Below are 21,475 nucleotides of genomic sequence, written 5' to 3' on the forward strand. Positions count from 1 at the left end.
AAATGTAAAAAAAAAAAAAACTGGCTCCTAACTTTTTTAGCTGGCTCCTAGATTCAATTGTGTCAAGCCCCCCTGATACATAATGAATGTGTGCATGGAAAGTGTAAACTGTGGTTGAACAGACTTATAGCTCAAATTCCAGGTTTTGTTTGTGTCAGGACTTGTACACTTACCTCTGTGCTTAGGGGGTGAAACCACAGGGATTTTCTTTAAACTTGGATGTATTCCCAAACAGTAAATTTGAGGCTATCAGACGGCCTAATATTTTGTCAGACTCAGTGGCCTGCACACTAATAAATGTTAATTCTAATGTCGGCAGGAAGGGAGATGTTGCAAGTAAAACAGAAAATTGTGGTTAGTCTGTTTCATTAATTAAAAAAACTAAAAGTTTCTTCTGGGGCCATTGCTGAACATATTTTGCAGCTCTTGAAGCAATCAATAATAAAGTCTCAATAAATCTAATTTTTCAGCTAGCAAACCAGACAGGTTATATATTGGTTTTCTGTGCCGATGTTGTGTTGTGTAATGGTACTTGTGATTTACGACCACGCTTTACAGGGATGTGCTTCATAATGCTTTATCTGCAGGGTGGGTTTAATTCTTAAAAAATGTGTTTTTGTGTGTGTGAGGAGTGAAAGGTTGCTATGAATTTAAATCCTATATTACATTTAAAGAATGATTATGGTTGGTAAAGGTCTGTGATATTATACAGTGGACTAATTGATACAGTCAGAAATTATCTTGCTTTGTATGTACAGAGGATGTACATTTGCAGATGTTGTTGGTTGTTGGTGTGGTTTGAGAGGAATGGATAGTATTTGCTGCCTCTTGGGTTTATCTCCACTGAGCTAACCGAACCCGGAAGTAACGGGACAGTTTGTTTGAGTGAAAGCCAGGGGGGTGTAACAAGGTTAATTTACAAAATTGTAAACTTCTACAAAAATATGTACTTTTCACAAGATTAAAAGGACACACTCTTCACGCAAAATACTTTTCAGCAAGCTAACATCTTTAAGGGGTCTGGAGTGTCCCTTTAAACTGACATGTTCAAGGCATTTTTGGGGGATGTTAAAAGCAATCAATCTAAACTGGAATACAGTTACATGCTTTGACAGGAACCGTTTGGTCAAATAAGTTGCTTTTCTTCAATTTTAACTTCTAGTTCACTAATCATCATAGTCTGACCTTTAGTTTGAATTATATTTAAACTTATTTAATTTGCTGTAAGCACCATAACCATTATAGCTCATTTTATGGCATTATGATGCTATGATTCTTTGAGTTCTGTCCACTGTTTTGGTTTCTTTTTTTTTTTTTTTGTCAAATGGTTTTTGAGCAATTAAAATAGATGCAAAAGGGAGGGCGTGGCTAGCCGAGCTACAGAGCGGTCGAGGTTTTACTGAGCTCCCGCTCTAGAAGTCTAAAACTGCCTATTTTGCCACAAAAAAGAGAGAATTTTAACATTGCTGATACCCGAGAGACCCCCTGAAGAGAGAGATGGGGCGCAAACACCGAAGACTGGCCCAAGCTGAGAGCAACAGTCACACAGATATCCGACTGTCCTTCACCAGACCACCGCCGCAGGCCTGACTAAACATGGCGCCCATGGAAACACGCAGCTCCAGCAACTCGGAGCGATCACTGGAGGAAGAGACATCCCAAGCACCCTAATCCAGAAGTGGGATATACCAGAGGTCTGAATCAGACTCAGACAAATCCCCCTCCACCAAGGGAGATATTAAAAACCTCCTGCGGGACCTGAGAGAGGTATGGAAGACCGACCTCGCTGTGGAGGTCGGAGGCCTGAACCGCCTTATGGGAGAAGTGGAGTCCAGGGAAGTGGAGAGGGGAAAGATGCTGGACGATACCAGCTCCCGCCTAAACACACTCAACCAACAAGTGCAGCGCCTCTCCCGCATAGTTACCTCCCTAGAGACACGGCACCGCCGGAAAAACATCAGGATCCGTGGGGCACCAGAGTCAATAGGCCAAGATGCCCTGATAATTTTTACCCACGAGGTCCTGAGAGAACTCGGAGTTCATGCGGATGGAGAGCGACCACCAATCGTGACAGCCTTCAGGGTCCGGAAGGCCCCCACCGCACCCGCGGATGCTCCCCGGGACATCATAGCCATCAGCAGTGACGCCAACGTGAAGTCCTCTATAATGGTGCGGTCCAGACAAAGACCAAGTCTATTAATAGCCAACACGAAAATCACAGTATACGACGAACTACCCTTTGCAGTCTTACTTGAACGGCGTAGGTTCGCACCCACCACCCGAATCCTTCGAGACAAAGGTATTAAATACCGATGGGGACTGTCGGGAACACTGGTGGTGCCACACGATACATGTACTGTCGGCCTCCGAGGATCACGCGGGATTCCTGAGAGACCTTGATCTGCCAGCACCGCTCCCAGCGGAACAGCAAGCGATAGCAGCCCAGTCAACCGCGAACCCCACAGGGAAAAAGAAACACGGGCCTAGACCAACCAGGGACGCGCAATCACTAGACCGGAAAGACCCTCCATAGGACTCTCAAATCCAGAGGTAACCCAGCCGTGATGGCAGGGAGGGGAGGACAGCTACCACCCACGATAGCACACCTGGGACTGAACTTATGGACTTCCATATGGCGAATCCTTACCCGCACTAATCCCATAGAGGGCCTTCACGCAAGCCCCAATGTGATGATGTAAATAACTGAAGGCCACACAAGTGCTCCTAATTGCTGATGTACTTTATTCCTTATTGTTGTTTATATTACTCTTTTTTTTATTTTTTTCCTTCTTCTCTTTCTTTCGGTATATTTGAATGTAATGCCATAACTACCGATACGTATGCTTTTACTCAGACTGTTTTTACCACTCAGACCCCCACCACGACTGAGCTTCACGGACAAGTAGAGACCATGGGGACCAGATGGGTTTCACCAACACACTTACAGTAAGGGGGGAACAGGGACAGACGCAGACCACACCCACTAGGTCGCAGACGAAGACCCACCCAGGAACTTATAGCACCGACACTTAATTATCCAGGTCCTCATTGAAGGACAAGATAAGGATATTTGCCCCTGCCGCCAACACCGGACGGACACCCGACCATCATGAATAACACAATGGTAACTCAACAACCGTCCCTTTATATCAGGTCAGAGGAGGGAGACAGATGAAGTACCTATCCTACCCATAGCACCCTCACGACCCCATACCAACAGGCCACTGAACAAGATACCGAGTATTATCCCTTTTTTTTTTTTTTTTGCTTATTTTTCCCTGTATTCCATTGCTTAAAGTTATATTGTTTCCTCACCACTCTACCAAAATGACTTCTATATATGGCTATAAGTTAGCGCACGCATAGATCCGTCCTCGGACAGGACAAATGTAACTCAGTTGAATAACACTCATAACGGCGCAACATAATATTATATGACTATGTACAATACTACGCCTGCAATCGCTGTTGTGGCGATGCGAGAATGTGTGAATTCCTTATATGCGCTATGAAAATGAAAAATAAAGAATTTAAAAATAAAAAAATAAATGCAAAAGGTGTCCTCTCGGAATACAAAGAAAAAACCTCTTTGCAGCCACTTGAATAAGCTGCAAGGTTAATTTGCCTAAAGCAATGCAGCCGGGAATCCGTAAGACTGCGAGAGCTGGGGCTGGTTTAGCCACGTGTCCATAGCCTGTCCCTCCTCTGGACATTTAATATGGAAGTAAATTTGAGTGGCTGTGAAAGTACTGAGAGTCAAAATTGTCAAACCCCTTCCAATCCGTTTGACAGAAAATGAGTCCGTGTTATCTAATGATTCCATACATTCATAACCACAACAATGACCTGTTATAGTGCATTGACTGAGCCTCTAGTTTTGATTTGGACAGTCACTTGTCATCACTTTAACAATGAATTGTGGGGAGAGCTGATTAAATCTTCTAACGGACTCTTTTTGTGTGGTCTTTTGTCTTAAGCCTTTGAATGTATTGGTTATTCCTAAGGATTTATGGAACAGGATACAGCCTGAAATGTAACTGATGTCTTGACCATTCTAAACTGCTCTGTAACCATAGAAGGTGCCTCTTTGTTCTAGTTCTGGGGTAGCCAACTTTCAACACTCCAGATGTCCCATAAGGCTCTTACAACCAAGGCAAAGCATCAGCAGATATGTAGTTCACATCATCTGGAGTGCCAAAGGTTGCCTATCTGTTTTCTAGTGTTACTAAGCAGAGACATGGAAGGATTCTTTTCGGGAATCTTTAGTTCAGTGTGAGACTTTCTGTCCATCCTTCCAATGAAGGTTTTTCAGCCTCTTGATTGAAATGCATAATGTTTAGAATTGTCTTCTGATTCTTTACACGATTATTTAGAAATAATCTATGTTTAACAACGTATTAGGTGTAAAATAAGTTCAATATTCAGACTGTCCCTGGCTTTGGTGCTGGTAAAATTATTACTCAAGCAGTATAATACATGTTACGGGCGAAACTTGAGTACCTGTGTTTTAGCCTTGCTGTGTGTTGTAGTTTTTCAGGAGACGAATATATAATTGTAAATGTGGCAATAAATTGACAGTAAGGGCTTACTGAAGCCATCTCTGTCTCTGAATTCAGTAGCCCATTGGTCTCTTTATAGTCATCCATAGCCTGTGGTAAACCCAACACCCATAAGCCACCAATAGAGGACCTCCCTGCTGTCATCCTGTAGTGACCTTCAGAAGTTGGTATATGTTTGATCCTTTCTTGAGTCTTATCTAAAATACTAAGGTTGCTTCTGGAGCGAAAACTATTGGTGTTGTGCGTTCACCCCATTGAATGCAGTGCCCCATCTTTACTGCCTTTTACTGTCAAAGAACGGGTAACAGAGTGAATGTAATACTATAGAAAGGCTCACCAAGGTTCAGGAAGGGCTGTGAAATTAAATGTTTGTTTCTCTGCAGAATACCTCTTGAATTATTTACCAATAAATTATGCAGCTGCTCTGCCTTAAATCTGTGCTCCCCCCTTACACCCCTCTTCCTATTTTTATGGCTCAGGTTTTATGTCTGATGTAAAAGATTTATGCCTCCCCTCAGTAATGAAACTTTCTACATGCCATATGGCACTCACACACCTTATTCAACTTGCCTCAAATTACCCTCATCCATCCTTGTGTTATGACACTTCTGATAAGATCTGACACTCATTAAAGGAAATGTCAAGCAGCAAGATACTTTATGACATTTCACTTTGCTAGTCTGGCCCCTGGCTCTAAGCACAGTCAATGCTTTTTATTTTATTATTATTTTAACCCTTTGGAGCTCTTTCCCCACAACATTTTTTTATTTCCCTAATTTGGCCAAGATATAGATGCCGTTCTAGATATCGCTCCCTGTCGGAGGATGAATGGGCTTAATAACGGACTCTCCTTCTAACTGCTTATTATATGTGTCACAGCACCCAAACTGCCTGTGTTTCGTGAGTGGTTATGGTGTAAGGGGCTCCCTTGTCCCCCATTTGTTCTGTTTATTTTTGCAATGATATACAACGTGAATTGGCCGTTATTACCACTACCTGGTTTAGCAGGATCTCTCTGTAACTAGGGATGATTATTAATTCAAATATGGCAATTTCACAGTTTTTACCCATTCTTGTAGTAGAAAAAAAAATCTGTATATAGTGTTAAAATGAAAGATTTAATGTTTATAGCTTTTTTTGAGCATTGTTTAGGTTTTGGTTTTCTTTTGTGGTTTGGGCAATTTAGCTCATCTCATTCTGCTTCCACGTTCCCAGCTAAAGCAGTTTGTTTGCTTAAAGAGACTTATTTTTTATTTATTTATTTTTTAAGAAAATCTTGACTGCAAAACATCACACCAAAATGGTATTGCATGTATGGAAATGCCATACTCATATTATCTCTCCCTGACAGGAGGGACAGCGGTGTCATTAAAGAAGAAATCAAAGCGTTTCTTGCAAACCGGAGAATATCACAAGCTGTCGTTGCACAAGTAACAGGTAAGGAAGACCCCCGCCGCCTACCTCGGTGTTTAGACGGGAGCATTTTATCACAATGGGAGTTGGTACAGATGTTGCTGAATTGCCTAGTGTTCTGCATTGCGGTACCAACCTGCCTGCTCAATCATAGTAATGTATTCCTTGATTTAAGACCCATTGTCCTGAACATATCACTTTCAATGAGTCATTTTAATTAAAGTTTTTTTTTTTTCCTTCTAATTCTTCTTATTTTAATGTAAGTGGCTGAAAAAAACCTCACCCTTGACAGTTGGGTCATGTAATTAACAGCACAGAGATCCCATAAAGGCAACTTATACTCCTAATGAGATCGCTTTAATTCTTTGCAAACTTTCAGGGTCAATGTGGTGCCCGTATCTTTACCTGGGTGTGGTATTTTAAACCCATAGAAACATAGAATGTGACGGCAGATCAGAACCATTCGGCCCATCTAGTCTGCCCAATTTTCTAAATACTTTCATTAATCCATGGCCTTATCTTATAGTTAGGATAGCCTTATGCCTATCCCACACATGCTTAAACTCCCTCACTGTGTTAACCTTTGTCGGTGTTGTAAACATGTGCCATCCTCTGTAGGTAGGATTCTTACTCTCTGAACTCCTGCACCGGTAATCCTTCACTGTTTTGATGAGTCTAAAAGCGCACGGAACTAACTAGACTACTAGGGCTATTCACTCCACCACCAAACTGTACCCCGAAACAGTTTGGTTGTCAGATTTCAGCTTTTCAAGTTGTTCCTAAAAGACAGTTTTATTTTTTAAATTTTTTTACATACTGATTCAACTCAATAACCTTTTGGCTGCAGTTTGTCATTCCAGTTCTAATTCGGCTAAATCGCTGTTCAAAAACTGTCAAATTACAGCTGAATTATTTACATTTGATCGGTTGATCCTATTCCATTTCTTTTACTGTTCTATGAAAGATTTAGCATAAGATTCACAATCCAGTACCAGGTCAAACATTGCAAATTAAGAGGAGAAATTAATATATTGTTTAATATCTCTTCTCTGTAAGCTTTCTCTGTGCTGAGTGCCAGGTGCAAAGTACACCATTATAACAATGATCGACAGGGCACCCAGTGGCAGGATAAAGAGATGGATGTCTACATTTAATTTTGTCATACTTCACATACAGGTTTTGTTAAATAAAGGGGTAATTAAATGTAATATTTAAAATATTTTTGGAAGTGTACATTTCCCTTTTAACAGATAACTTAACTCAAGGTAAAAAATGTATCACTTGAATCTCACTGCATTAATGAGACCCATTTGAAAAGAGCAGAAATCCATTCAGCTCAATTTGGCTTCCATTCCATTGTTAGGGAATCACAGCGGCATAGTAACCGAATTCAGGAGAACCAAGCCAAATGAAACCAGTGTTTAGTGAAAAGACCCGCTAGGTGCTCCAGAAACGGTGGGCCCTCAAGCCCTGATGAAATTCATCCACAGAGTGATGCAGGCAATGGAGGTGACCGGGAAGGGCGAGTCACGGGCCATAGTGTCGGCCTTCCGGATTAGGAAGGCAGCTACTGCCCCTGCGGGCGCACCCAGGGATATAATAGCAGTAATCCATGATGCAGCTGTAAAGGCAGCCGTGATGTCCCGCTCCAGCAGCTTTGTAGTGGACGGACACAAGGTCTCTGTATTCAAAGACCTACCTTTCTCTGTACTGATGGACAGGCGCAGGTTTATATCTGTAACCAGAATACTGAGAGAACAAAGTGTCAGGTACAGATGGGGAGCCCTGGAAACCCTGATAGTACCAAGAGGGGACACTGTACACGTGCTGTCGGCCGCAGAAGACCCATCATGGTTTTTAAAGAGCCTCCAGCTACCACCCTTAGAAGTGCCTTATACTTAGCCTATGCATACATATTAACTACATGCCTTTCCTTTTCTTTTGTATTTTCTTTTTTTTTTGTATTTGTTTTTTTTAAGTGGGGGAGGGGGGGAGGGGGGGAGTGGCATTTGCCGCACCAAAAAAACAATCCTATCCTTTAAAGGACCACTATAGTGCCAGGAAAACATACTCGTTTGTGCCCCCACCCTCAGGGACCCCCTCCCGCCGGGCTCTGGGATGAGGAAAGGGTTAAAACGTACCTTTATTCCAGCGCCGGGCAGGGAGCTCTCCTCCTCCTCTCCGCCTCCGATCCTCCCTTTCGGCTGAATGCGCATGCGCGGCAAGAGCTGCGCGCGCATTCAGCCGGTCTCATAGGAAAGCATTTACAATGCTTTCCTATGGACGCTTGCGTGCTCAGGAAAGCATTTACAATGCTTTCCTATGGACGCTTGCGTGCTCTCACTGTGATTTTCACAGTGAGAATCACGCAAGCGCCTCTAGCGGCTGTCAGTGAGACAGCCACTAGAGGATTTGGAGGCTGGATTAACCCTATTATAAACCTATTCTAAACAAAACTGCTATGTTAATAAAAAAAAGGGTTAATCCTAGAGGGACCTGGCACCCAAACCACTTCATTAAGCTGAAGTGGTCTGGGTGCCTAGAGTGGTCCTTTAACATGGTTTCCATCACTTTCCCCACTACTGAAGTAAGGCTTACTGGCCTATAGTTGCCCGAGTCCTCCCTGCAACCTTTCTTGTGAATGGGCACAATGATTTAACCAACAATGATTGGTTAAATAAATATGTTAATGGTTTTGCTAGTACACCACTTAGCTCTTTAATAACTTTGGGTCTATTCCATCAGGTCCCATTGACTTATTTGTCTTTACTTTTGACAGTTGAAATAGAACCTCTTTCTCTGTAAACTCACATGTAATAAATGACTCATTTGCCCTTTTTCCTAACTGAGGCCCCTTTCCTTCATTTTCATCTTTAAATACTGAACAAAAATATTAATTGAGGCAGTCAGCTAGACCTTTATCTTCTTCTACATACCTTCTTTTGTGTTTAATCTAACTAATCCATGTTTTACTTTACTTTCCTCATATAACCTCATATATGTATCTAAAAATGTTTTGTCCCCACCCCCTTTTTTTGTTTTTGTTTTTTACTGACTGTGCTATCTGTGTGTGATTTCAAATCTCTTATAAACTCTTTCTGCCTAATCTTATAGATCTATCTTCCTCACTCTGTTTTATTTATAATGACTAAATGCTAACTTTTCGTTTTTTTGCTATTTTGGCCACATCTGCGGAGTACCACAGTGGTTTCCTACATTTTTTGCTTTTACTGACAAGCCTAATGCAATTTTCTGTTGCCTTCAGCAGTGCAACTTTTAAATAATCCAATTTCTCTTGGACTCCATTTAAAAACATCTCTTTTTCTAAAGTCTAAAACTTTTTTGTTTTTGTGTGGTGTGACTCAGTCACTGTTCTTATATTAAACCACAATGACTGATGATCGCTGGATCCTAAACTTTCACCTACAGTAATATCCGATACCAAATCTCCATTTGTTAACACTAAATCTAGTATGGCCTCTTTACGAGTTGGCTCCCCAACGACTTGTTTTAGAGACAATCCCAGTGAGTTTAGAATATGTGTGCTCCTGGCACAAGCAGCTATTTTGATTTTCCAATTCACATCAGGAAGATTAAAGTCACCCATGATGATAACTTCTCCCTTCAATGTCATTTTAGCTATTTTCTCAACTAGTAGATTATCTAGGCTCTGTTGTAGCCAGTGTTTCATTCACTTCCATGAGCGCTTAACAATATAAAGATTGGGATTGCTACTTTTTTCGTTAGTTCTCATATTGTTACATTTGTATTCTTTTGAATCAGTGTGGTACGCTTAACTACCAACCATAGCTATTGAGCATTTCTCTCAGGGTTGGTCTTTTTTCAGCAGGCTACAACGATATACTTGTCTAAGTACCTTTTAGAGTTACTAATAAAGTTATTTTGTTATTTACTATTTTTTCTTTTAAGATCTTGTTGGAGTGGACTGGAAATTCAACCTAGTGGTCACTTTCTATTTGAGTGACCTTTCTGGGTTTTATCATATCAATTGTATTTCCTTGGGTAATCCCCTATTTTTTCCAGTCTCTGTGACATCCACTTTTGGGTCGGGTACGGGATTTGGGTGCTGTGTTAAGCCCCTATCCTAGACCTTTACCCTCCCCCTTTTTTCTTCTAGTAGATTATCTAACTCTTCTATTTGTCCTGGGGGCCTATAAATCACACCTACACGAGTTACTGTGTGATTACCAAATTCTAAAGTAACCCAAACTAACTCTATGTTCACCTCAATAACTTTTATTAGGCTAGATTTTATGCTATCCTTCACATACAGGGCCACCCCTCCTCCTTTCTTGCCTTCCCTGTCTATTCTATATAAAGAGTACCCTGGTATTTCTATGTCCCAGTAATTTTTCTCATTATACCATGTCTCAGTAACAGCGACTAACTCTACATTATCAGTTGCCATTATTGCCACAAGTTCATGGATTGTATTCCCTAAAATGCAAGCATTTGTAGACATGACTCTAAGCTTATTCTTTTTTAACACACTTGCTACAGGCACCTTCTGTCCTTGGTTTTTTTTTGTCTGTTACTGCAAGCGTTGGCTGTCAGATTGGAGAAGGCACAATACCAGGTTTTTTCAAAGGGCTTTGTCTTATATTATACAGGTAGTGGCTACCCCCATTTTCATCTTTTGGGGATAATACTGGAGGACATCTATAATTTTGGTCCTCTCATTCTCAAAAGGCTCTGCTCTATGTTCATGCCATGTTAGGAAGTTTGGAGAGCTGATATATCCATCCATGCAAGCGCGCTGTCTTGGCGTCATACTTGACTCTGGTCTCACCTTTGAGCCTCACATCCAGCATGTTGCCAAATCCTGTAGATTCCATCTTAAAAACATAGCCCGCATCCGCCCCTTTCTTGCACCAGATACTACCAAGGAGCTTGTCCATGCTCTAGTAATTTCCCGCATGGATTACTGTAACCCTCTCCTGATTGGTCTTCCCAAAAGCCGTACTGCACCCCTACAGTCCGTAATGAACGCTGCTGCTAGACTGATTTTCCTCTCTAGTCGTTTCTCTCACACCTCGCCCCTCTGCCAGTCCTTACATTGGCTTCCTGTATGCTATAGGAGTCAATTCAAGGTACTTACTCACACCTATAAAGCACTGAACAACTCTAGCCCCTCTTATATCTCCTCACAGATCCATAGGTATGTCCCTTCTCGGTCTCTCCGCTCTGCCCGTGACCACCTCCTGTCCGTTGTCCGCACTCGTACGGCCAACTCGCGCTTGCAGGACTTCTCACGGGCGGCTCCCTTCCTATGGAATAGCCTGCCTACCGCCATCAGACTCTCCCCTAGTCTTGCATCTTTTAAGAAGTGCCTTAAAACCCATCTCTTTAGGAAAGCTTATGGCCTCCAAGACTAACCCCTTCCTCACATACCTGTCTCTTGCCCTCTCCTAAAGGGCAGTCCACCTTATTTGATTGCAAATTCCTGTCCTAATGTGTTTTACACCCCACCTCCTATAGAATGTAAGCTCGATCGAGCAGGGTCCTCTTCAACCTATTGTTCCTGTAAGTTTATTTGTAATTGTCCTATTTATAGTTAAATCCCCTCTCATAATATTGTAAAGTGCTACGGAATCTGTTGGCGCTATATAAATTGCAATAATAATAATAATAATAATAATATATAAAGGGATAAAGATAATGGGGAGGACCATTAGGTCAATATTTTGAGAGCCCACTGGGTGTTCCTCACATTTCAGATGGGTTAAGTGGTTTAAGTTTCTCAATCATGCTTTAGCAGACCACCTGTCTGAATTTTAACAGGCGAAAGGAGATCTGTTTTTTTAATCTTTTTATTTCCAGGTGAGTAATGGTACCCTCTTTCTTTCTTCCAGGTATCAGTCAGAGCAGGATCTCCCACTGGTTGCTTCAGCAAGGATCGGACTTGAGTGAACAGAAGAAGAGAGCCTTTTACAGATGGTACCAGCTGGAGAAGACCAACCCAGGTGATTTTCAAGCAATCTTGTGTTGATTTCAGCAGTTTATAGAAAGCAAGGGCAAACTTAGCACTCTCAACTTAGAAGAATGCTTCCCGCATATTCATCTCCTCACTGATACCGTTTACATTGTGCTGAGTCGGATGTGACGTGGCCCTGTCCAACTATTCATTACTTTGAGGTTATTCTCAAGCTTTTTAATTTAAGCAACATGGCTTAGAATTGATATTTGTCACATATTCTTGGCCCAACTCACCCAATAATCTTGTTAATAGAAAATGTCCGTGTTGCTTTGTTACTGGCCAAGCTCACAGTGCTTCCTATACCAAAAAGTGGACTCTTGGAAATTAGCAGAAACCAAACAGTGAAACGGTAGGATGAGAGTTTTTATGCCACTCTAGTTTCATGACAGAGGCTGCTATATGTTCAAAAAAGGTAGGTATTGGCCAGAAAGACTTCAAATAATGTAAAATCCCGGGGCATCTCAGTTTAATTCACTGTTGACAATCTAGCATAGATATTTGGACTGGGAAAAAGATTGCACGGTAGTGTATTCATTTCAGCCAGCATGACGTGTTCGATTTTCATAGGATTCAGATGATTTAAAAATACTCTGCTGTCAGAAATTGGATGGTGGGAATAAAATTACTTTTCTTTAAAAAGTTAAATAATTCTACATACGGTAGATTTTCATTTGAAAACAGCAGCAGTTTTAAGTGTCTCACAATGAGGCAAATTGTATCAAGTAGTTATTGGATTGATATAAATTGTACCCTCTTTCTCATTCTCTGCAGTTATGCACAATATTCACATAATCCAACATTTAGTATGACCAAAATATAAAAAACCGAGTAGATCCTAAAATTCATTTTTTGCATCTATATTAAAATGTTTAGGGTTTTTTTGGTTTGGTTTGTTTTTTCAAACCTATAAAATGAAGCACTATGCAGATAGCCCTACTTATATACAACATCTTAATCTGAACACTGAAACCCATTGGTGTCTGAACGCAGGATGTTTTTGTCCCTATTCTTCTTCTTTATGTTCAATGGTTTTATTCTCCCCGACGATTTTCATTGTAATGTTTTTGCTGTCCTTCACAACAGAGCGGATTTTAATTTGCTCCATTCTTTTCGGAAACTCAAACTCCTGTTTCTGATTTCATCTCAAGCTGTACCTGGTGGGTTTAGTAAATTACATTTCCAACCAATTAGGCAATCTGATGCAGTGCAGCACATGTAATAACATTTCAAGCAGCTTAACTTGAGACGTATCTTTTCTATTACCTTAACAAGAGCCCAAACCTATTTCTCTCTGTACCGTCTTAAAGAAACCTCTAAATATCTGCAAGATCTGATCCTTAATGTCTCAACTGTGTGATTTGTGAAGGACTTAAATGAGTGTGTGTTTACCAGTCTGTCCTCAACAAATGATGCAGGACCTGCAAAGCAGGCAAGTTCAGAGCAACTCTTGGGATTCCCACTGTTAAAATACAAAATCATTAGTAGACGTTTCTTAATTTAAGAGGATGCACAAGGTCAAGGTAAGGGTATCTGAAGGAATTCAGTGGGAGATGTTTATTGGATTTAAACGTATGTAACGTTTGGTTTTCTAATTCATTACATTCTGTTAAATTAAATTTTCAGTGGACATTGAGTTGCAACTTGTAAATGTACCGTATTTATGTACTCCTTACTACCATTCCTTGCTGCATGGGGTCATAATTAATACATTTTATGTATATGCATCTACTGCCAATCGTCAGGCTTTGCTGCTTGCGTTCTGAGCCCTTCCAAGACCAGGGAATGGTTCAACCAATCACAATGCTTTCATTAGTTTCAGTTGAGGTGAGCAAGTGTTTATGGGAAATGTTGTTTAGCAGTTGGCAGTCATTACATTATTAATTGCTGCCTAAGTTGACTACAAGGTGTTCTTGGAGGGGTGGCAGAATTTATGTAGCATGCCAACGTCTATTTCTATACTTTCTACCTAGTGCTAGCAGCGTCGTAGTTACCATAGCAAACACAGCGCATGCTCTGTGGCGAGCAGAGAAAACGCCTATGGGAGGTGTTTTCTGCTCGCCCTGGTTAGCCCCTTGTGTTTAATAGGTTTTACTCCCAATCTATACATATCTGCTAACACAATGTGTAGTTTATACTCTAACAAACATTCATGGCAGACACCCTTTATGTTTTGATGAAAAGAAGTCGAATATTAATTGTCATGCTCTTCATTTGTCACGAGAGCAGTAAAATGTTGGTCTGTGTGCGATATACTGAATAACCCACCCATTGCATATGGAACTTTCAGAAAGGGGATTGTTTGGTGTCGGACAAGCCACTAATGATAAATCTTCTTGTTACAGTTTCTAAGTAGATATTTGTGTCGAGTTAAGTGTTTTTTCAAAGCTTCCTGTAAATATTTTTTTTTTGGCATTTTATACTCTGTATTGCAGGTGCAACCCTAAGCATGAGGCCTGCCCCTACCCCAATAGACGACACAGAATGGAGACAAACGCCACCACCTGTTACTGCTACCTCTGGCACATTCCGGTTACGACGGGGTAGCCGGTTTACTTGGAGAAAGGAATGCTTGGCTGTGATGGAAAGGTATAGAACAAATAGCTTCATTCTTATTATTAAGCTCGGGGATCGAGATCAGTAATATTTCTGTGCGGGAGTTACATGCACATCTAGATTTCCTTAAAACTGTTAAAGTAAAAATGATCTTATTTATGCTATAAGGGCATATAATTCTTGGTCCCAACACTTTGAGACATTCATGTACAGTAAAGACAGCTCACTACCGGGGGGTCTTATGGTTTATTATGGTGTCTCCAAAACACATTAGTTTAATTTCCTCTCATAATACACTGTCCACCATTATACATTCTCCATCTGTCACTCTCTCTCAGAACGTTTAGAAACCACCCAATCTTCTGTATTGGCCTCCAAGGCATTACATTGTTTTTACTGCTTAATCTTGCTCTATCTCTCTGTCAGTCTCTTTATGTGCAATATCAGAGTTTGGTCTCTGCTGTTTTTGCACCTTTCGTTTCTTTTCGAGTACTGACGACTTTGTCATTTCCACTTTCCGGTACGTCCCCAAGGAGTCCACCCAACATGACTAAGCAGAGCTTCTCAAATACAATTGCTAAGCAGACCGAGGTTGCAGATATGTATCTAGTCTTGCCAGTGTTTTGATTTTTATTGGTTTAGTGCACTCTGTCGTCTCTTATCGATTGTTACTGTTCCAAAAGTTGGTTTTGGGCATTGTATGTACCGTGGAAAAGTGCCAAGTGTCTGATGTAATAATAATATACGTTGATCTTAACCGTACTGGATCCAATTTAGTCCTGCATTAATTTCCTTGGTAACTCCTTCCTGACTTACCTCAGAATACATTGTGGGAGTTTGAGGCAATCTTTTAAATTGAAACTTGGGCTGAAATTGAGAGTACTGAATCAGCTGTTTAGAACGTTCATCTCCTATTTTCATAAATGTATCCTTTTAATCCTGTCTCACAGGCTGACAAAAATCAACATTATGGGATTGGATGTTTTAGTCCCGGTAGCTTTTGCCTACTACAGAAACATTAAGCATGTGATTCTAAATTGGCCCTCTTGGCAAATTATATATCCTTAAATCTATTTAAAAATGTATTCCCAATAGAGTAGTTACACTTTCATTTAACCCGTTTAGTAATTTAAATCTAATAACCACTTCAGTATGTGACCCTTTTTACATGCGGAGTTGGTCATCTGGTATTACTAGGCTACAGAGAGCATGTGATGTCTAGCCAATCAAAATCAAACCAGTTGGTCCTTTCTGTGCAAGAAAGAGTGAAGACGATGTAGCTGTGTACCTAAAATTTCTGTGGAAATGCCAAGGTCACCTGGCAATTTTCAGGGGGGAAAAACAACCAGCTGCTGAACAAATGTAAAAAACACATCGTAGTTATTAAAGGAGTGTATTATGGTGTAAGACCCGTGTTATCAATCAATCATTCTGTATTTGCCAGTAACTGTGCAATGTAAAAGGAGTCTTTTTTTTTTTTGTCTTTCTTTTGCATTGTACAAATTCAATAAATATGATATATCACAAAAGCGCCTTGAGCCCAGCCCTTTAACGCATGTAAGAGCATGTATAGTGACTATATAAGATAATAATTTGTCTTTCAGCTATTTTAATGAAAACCAGTATCCCGATGAGGCCAAAAGAGAAGAGATTGCAAATGCTTGCAATGCTGTGATCCAGAAACCAGGTATGTGCAATGATTCACTTCTAGGGTTATATACCAACAGTGTGCTTATTTCTAAAATCAAAAGTTCCAAACTTACCACGGAAATTCAGAGAAAATCAATTGGTAGAAATCCCGTTCAGCCTGGATCCCCTTTAAAGTGAGACACTTAACAAAAAGAAAGTGTGGCTTACAAAGTGGGCCAATAGTACCAAATCTCTGGGGACAGTCCTGGTTTTGGTTCACAATACATTGCTGGAAGGACACGTTTAAATGCAGTGACAGCTGCACTAGGAAATCTCTCTGGTTTTTGTCCATATGCAAGCACTAAAGCAACACTCTCTTGCTCATGGGCACCCCTAAGCCGCTGTGAAGGAGAGGGATAGGGTTTGTGGGAATTTGTAGAATATGAGCACACATATCAATACTTTGACAGGCACAGAGCAAGCATCATCTTTTTGCACTCGCATGTCCCCACGAAGGGACAGGCTTACAGCTGAATGGTTTTTCCAAGTCACTGCCGATATAAACAAACAGTTGTGAGCAGGGAAATGTTACTGGGGAATGGACTTAAACAAGACAATCAAGTTCTTCTATACTTGCTTGTCTTTATTCCACAAACAGTCAGTGAATGAGAAAATGCAAATCATATGGGATTTATGGCAGAGTCTATTGAAACACCTTGGTACACCTCCATGCCAAGCCTCACAAAGAACATTGGCAGGACTCAGCTGTTACAAGATTACTGTTATATAAAAAATGGAATCAAGTAAAACAAATTGGTTTCTAATAACCAGTATCGGAAGTTGGTGATATGAGCTACGTGCACCGGAGCTATTGCAATCAGCATACTGCTTCCTCCAATCTGCAGTCATTCGATGAAAACCTCATGAAATTATCATTTTGACCCTTTTAGAGTATTATGAGAAATTAGTGGAAAAACTAATAATAAATAAAAAATGAGCACAGTTCCCAAAAGTTATTTGTTTTGTTATATTTAACTTTATCCATTGGCCTAACTGATGATCTAGATTTTTTTTTTTTTTTTTTTTATGTATTGTGATCAGAAAAAAAAGTTTTTTTTTGTTTTTTTTCCCATTCTCCCCTTAAAATGTCTTCCATCTATACTGCTAGGATCCAATTATTCTTAATTTCGGGAGTAGAACCAACATGTAGTTTATTGGTGGCAGCTGCAGAATATCAGTAGTCACAGGCAGTCGAGATGTGTGTTCTCCGGTGCAGACTAGAGATTAGGAGCCTCCCAATTCCCGTTACCGTTTCTGATACCCAGTGTGACATCACCCACCGTGTAATATCTCACTTGCAAACATGATCTCCCATTCAGTTAGTATTAAAAATATCTGGAGATGGCAAAGCAGAGACAAAATGCCAGGCAGATGGCAGTTGAGTCGTTTGACCCTGTTGCAATGTTCTATGAATTAGCTGTGCCACCCTCTGCCGCTCGAAGATGTTTTGTTTGTCATCCTTACATATTATTCAGTGAAGACCTTGAGATGTTATGTAAAAATCACAGCGATCTGCATAATTTATGTCTGAACAATAATTCATTCCCTATTAAAGCCCTTGGTAGAAAGCCAACCTGCTTTAAAGCCGCAGAATGCCAAATTGGCTTTGACATCATTTGGGACGGGTAATGTACGAGCAAAGAGAAGCTTCACACAAAAACTGCTTTGGTGTTTTTTTTGTTTTCCTGAAGGATATAAGGCAGCCTGTGTCACATTTAGAGACAATAGAATAAAATAAATATTGAAAACAAAGTAAAAAAAATAAATATTGTCCATTCAAATATCGATTGTTTTGTTTTGTCTTGTCTTATGTAAAATTCTTTAAAGCAAAACTTTCATTAAAAAAAAAAAAAACTTTGTTCCTTTGTAGCCTATAATAACAGACAAACTTTTTTTTTCTATAGCCCTGAGGTTTTGATTCCTCCTCCAGTCTCTCTATTGTCAGTAAGTGAGGGTCCGTGTACTCCTCTGAGTAGTGTCTATGAGGCTGCTGCCACTGATCACAGCGGCTCCCACTGGGGGGGAGACGGGGGGAACACAGCGGCTCCCACTGGGGAGACGGGGGGGGGGGAGGGGGGAAACACAGCGGCTCCCACTGGGGAGACGGGGAGGGGGGGACACAGCAGCTCCCACTGGGGAGATGGGGGGGGGAACACAGCGGCTCCCACTGGGGAGATGGGGGGGGGGGGGAACACAGTGGCTCCCACTGGGGGGGGGGAACACAGTGGCTCCCACTGGGGGGGGGGGAACACAGCGGCTCCCACTGGGGGGGAGACGGGGGTGGAACAAACACAGCGGCTCCCACTGGGGGGGAGACAGGGGTGGAACAAACACAGCGGCTCCCACTGGGGGGGGGGGGGGGGGCACAGCGGCTCCCACTGGGGGGGGGAACACAGCGGCTCCCACTGGGGGGGAACACAGCGGCTCCCACTGGGGGGGAGGGGGGGGGAACACAGCGGCTCCCACGGGGGGGGGGGGAACACAGCGGCTCCCACGGGGGGGGGGAACACAGCGGCTCCCACGGGGGGGGGGGGAACACAGCGGCTCCCACGGGGGGGGGGAACACAGCGGCTCCCACGGGGGGGGGGGAACACAGCGGCTCCCACGGGGGGGGGGGGACACAGCGGCTCCCACAGGGGGGGGGACACAGCGGCTCCCACGGGGGGGGGGAACACTGCGGCTCCCACGGGGGGGGGGGGAACACTGCGGCTCCCACGGGGGGGGGGGAACACTGCGGCTCCCACGGGGGGGGGGGGGGAACACTGCGGCTCCCACGGGGGGGGGGGGAACACTGCGGCTCCCACGGGGGGGGGGGGAACACTGCGGCTCCCACGGGGGGGGAACACTGCGGCTCCCACGGGGGGGAACACTGCGGCTCCCACGGGGGGGGGAACACTGCGGCTCCCACGGGGGGGGGGGAACACTGCGGCTCCCACGGGGGGGGGGGGGAACACTGCGGCTCCCACGGGGGGGGGGGGGAACACTGCGGCTCCCACGGGGGGGGGGGGGACGACACTGCGGCTCCCACGGGGTGGGACGACACAGCGGCTCCCACGGGGGGGGACGACACAGCGGCTCCCACGGGGGGGGACGACACAGCGGCTCCCACGGGGGGGGACGACACAGCGGCTCCCACGGGGGGGGGACGACACAGCGGCTCCCACGGGGGGGGGACGACACAGCGGCTCCCACGGGGGACGACGACACAGCGGCTCCCACGGGGGGACGACGACACAGCGGCTCCCACGGGGGGGGGGGACACAGCGGCTCCCACGGGGGGGGGGACACAGCGGCTCCCACGGGGGGGAACACAGCGGCTCCCACGGGGGGGGAGACGGGGGGAACACAGCGGCTCCCACTGGGGGGGGGGGGACACAGCGGCTCCCACTGGGGGGAGGAGACGGGGGGGGGGGAACACAGCGGCTCCCACTGGGGGGGAGAGACGGGGGGGGGAACACAGCGGCTCCCACTGGGGGGGAGAGACGGGGGGGGGAACACAGCGGCTCCCACTGGGGGGGAGAGACGGGGGGGGGACACAGCGGCTCCCACTGGGGGGGAGAGACGGGGGGGACACAGCGGCTCCCACTGGGGGGGGGGAGGGGGTGGGAGAAACACAACGGCTCCCAATGCAATTGAGCAAAAAACACAGTTTATTTAACACTATAGGACAATTGTAGATTCAGCTTTGTAGAGTAGCATCGTATGTTGCAACATAAGTTATATTTCCATGATCGTTCCCTTTAAGGTTTTTCTTGTCTGAACGCAGAATCCTCATTTTAACAGTTTGACAGCATTAGCTACAACTATATTTAATAAGCTCCTTCAAACAAAATTACCAAAACATCTTGTCCTGATTCCTGCGTTCATTTGAGGTCATGAAAACAAAGTCTTAATGCATTTAGGGGCCAAGTGTTGAGTTATTTTGAAACTGTGTTGTTTTCTGTCAACGGAAATCTATTGCCTACCATTCCACTATTGCAGATAATCGTGGTCAAGGCGCGTGGAATGGGTTGAGATCTCTCTAGCCAATGAGACCAGGATGCTTCCGATATAGCAAGGACATTTTCTTTACCTTTTTATTATTTTTTATGTTTTTCTTGTGCTTTTCCATAGGAAAGAAGTTGTCTGATCTGGAGAGGGTCACATCCTTGAAAGTATATAACTGGTTTGCCAATAGAAGGAAGGAGATCAAGAGAAGAGCCAATATTGGTAATGTACCAGGACACATCACTCAGAGAGCCAATGCCGGATCGTATGAGTTAGACTGGAAAACATAATTTGATTTATTTGATAAATATAGTATTTATTTTTATTCTCCACGGTCTTAGGTTTAATCTTTAAACCTTCCTATTCTGGCTCTTGGGGTATCCTAGATTCTGCCTCTTTCTATTGTCTGTAACCATCCCCCCCCCCCCCACTCTCTTCACTTTGTCCTCCTGTTTCCCCCCCCCCCCCCCCCCCCCAGTCATTTCATATCCACCACCTATTCCCCTCCTGTTTCCTATTTGTATATGTCACGGTCTCTCTTCCTAGACTATCTCTTCCTTTTGTTCCTTGTATGAATTTGCCTCTCTCTCCGTGCCATTCTGTATACTCTGACATTCTATTTTTTTTATTTTTATTTTTTTAACATTTGCTTGCTTTCCCTCCCTCCTGCCCTACTCATCTTTCTTGCCTTAAAGAGACACTCTCAGCACCAACACAACGTAAGCGTAATGAAGCAATTTATTGTATAAATAATCCCCCAGCAGTCTCCCTTTCTGCCATTTTTTTAATATCCACCATTTAGGAGTTAATTCACTTTTCTGTTATGCAGCCCTGTCGCACTGGCGTTGGCTGAGTCACATGGAGCCTCCCCCCCCCCCCACACTTACTGGAAAAGTCTGACTTCTTTAACTTCCTTTATTGCACAGTGTGTTTAATTCCTAATCTCCTGCTTTAACTGCCTACTCGAGCCTGAAGCAGCCTCCTGTGTGTGAGTAAAATTCCATTAACAGAGCAGGAGACAAGACCTTCTAAGTAAACACATTGTGCTGCAAGATCTGTCTGAATATTAAACCTTTTTTCATGCAGCCTGTGTGAGTCGCAGCCAGAGTAGGTATGGCTAATGCCGCACAAACACAAGTGGTTTAACTCCTAAACTGCAGAAAATTGAGCACTGAGAATTAAAGGAACACTATAGTCACCTAAATTACTTTAGCTAAATAAAGCAGGTTTAGTGTATAGATCATTCCCCTGCAATTTCACTGCTCAATTCACCGTC

At 43.2% G+C, this 21,475-nt stretch overlaps 1 protein-coding gene across 4 annotated transcripts in view; it reads left to right on the forward strand.

The window, feature by feature from the left end:
* Positions 1-21,475, forward strand: part of HMBOX1 (homeobox containing 1) — a 75,992-nt gene that overhangs the window by 49,996 nt on the left and 4,521 nt on the right. For all 4 annotated transcript variants that reach the window (XM_063442005.1, XM_063442006.1, XM_063442007.1 and 1 more), the window contains exons 4-8: positions 5,911-5,996; positions 11,846-11,956; positions 14,403-14,556; positions 16,128-16,210; positions 20,326-20,421. In XM_063442005.1, the coding sequence (XP_063298075.1) occupies positions 5,911-5,996; positions 11,846-11,956; positions 14,403-14,556; positions 16,128-16,210; positions 20,326-20,421 (530 nt within the window). The remainder of the gene's footprint in view (positions 1-5,910; positions 5,997-11,845; positions 11,957-14,402; positions 14,557-16,127; positions 16,211-20,325; positions 20,422-21,475) is intronic.

This window comes from Pelobates fuscus, chromosome 2 (genome assembly GCF_036172605.1).
Source record: "Pelobates fuscus isolate aPelFus1 chromosome 2, aPelFus1.pri, whole genome shotgun sequence".
Taxonomy (NCBI): Eukaryota; Metazoa; Chordata; class Amphibia; order Anura; family Pelobatidae; genus Pelobates; species Pelobates fuscus.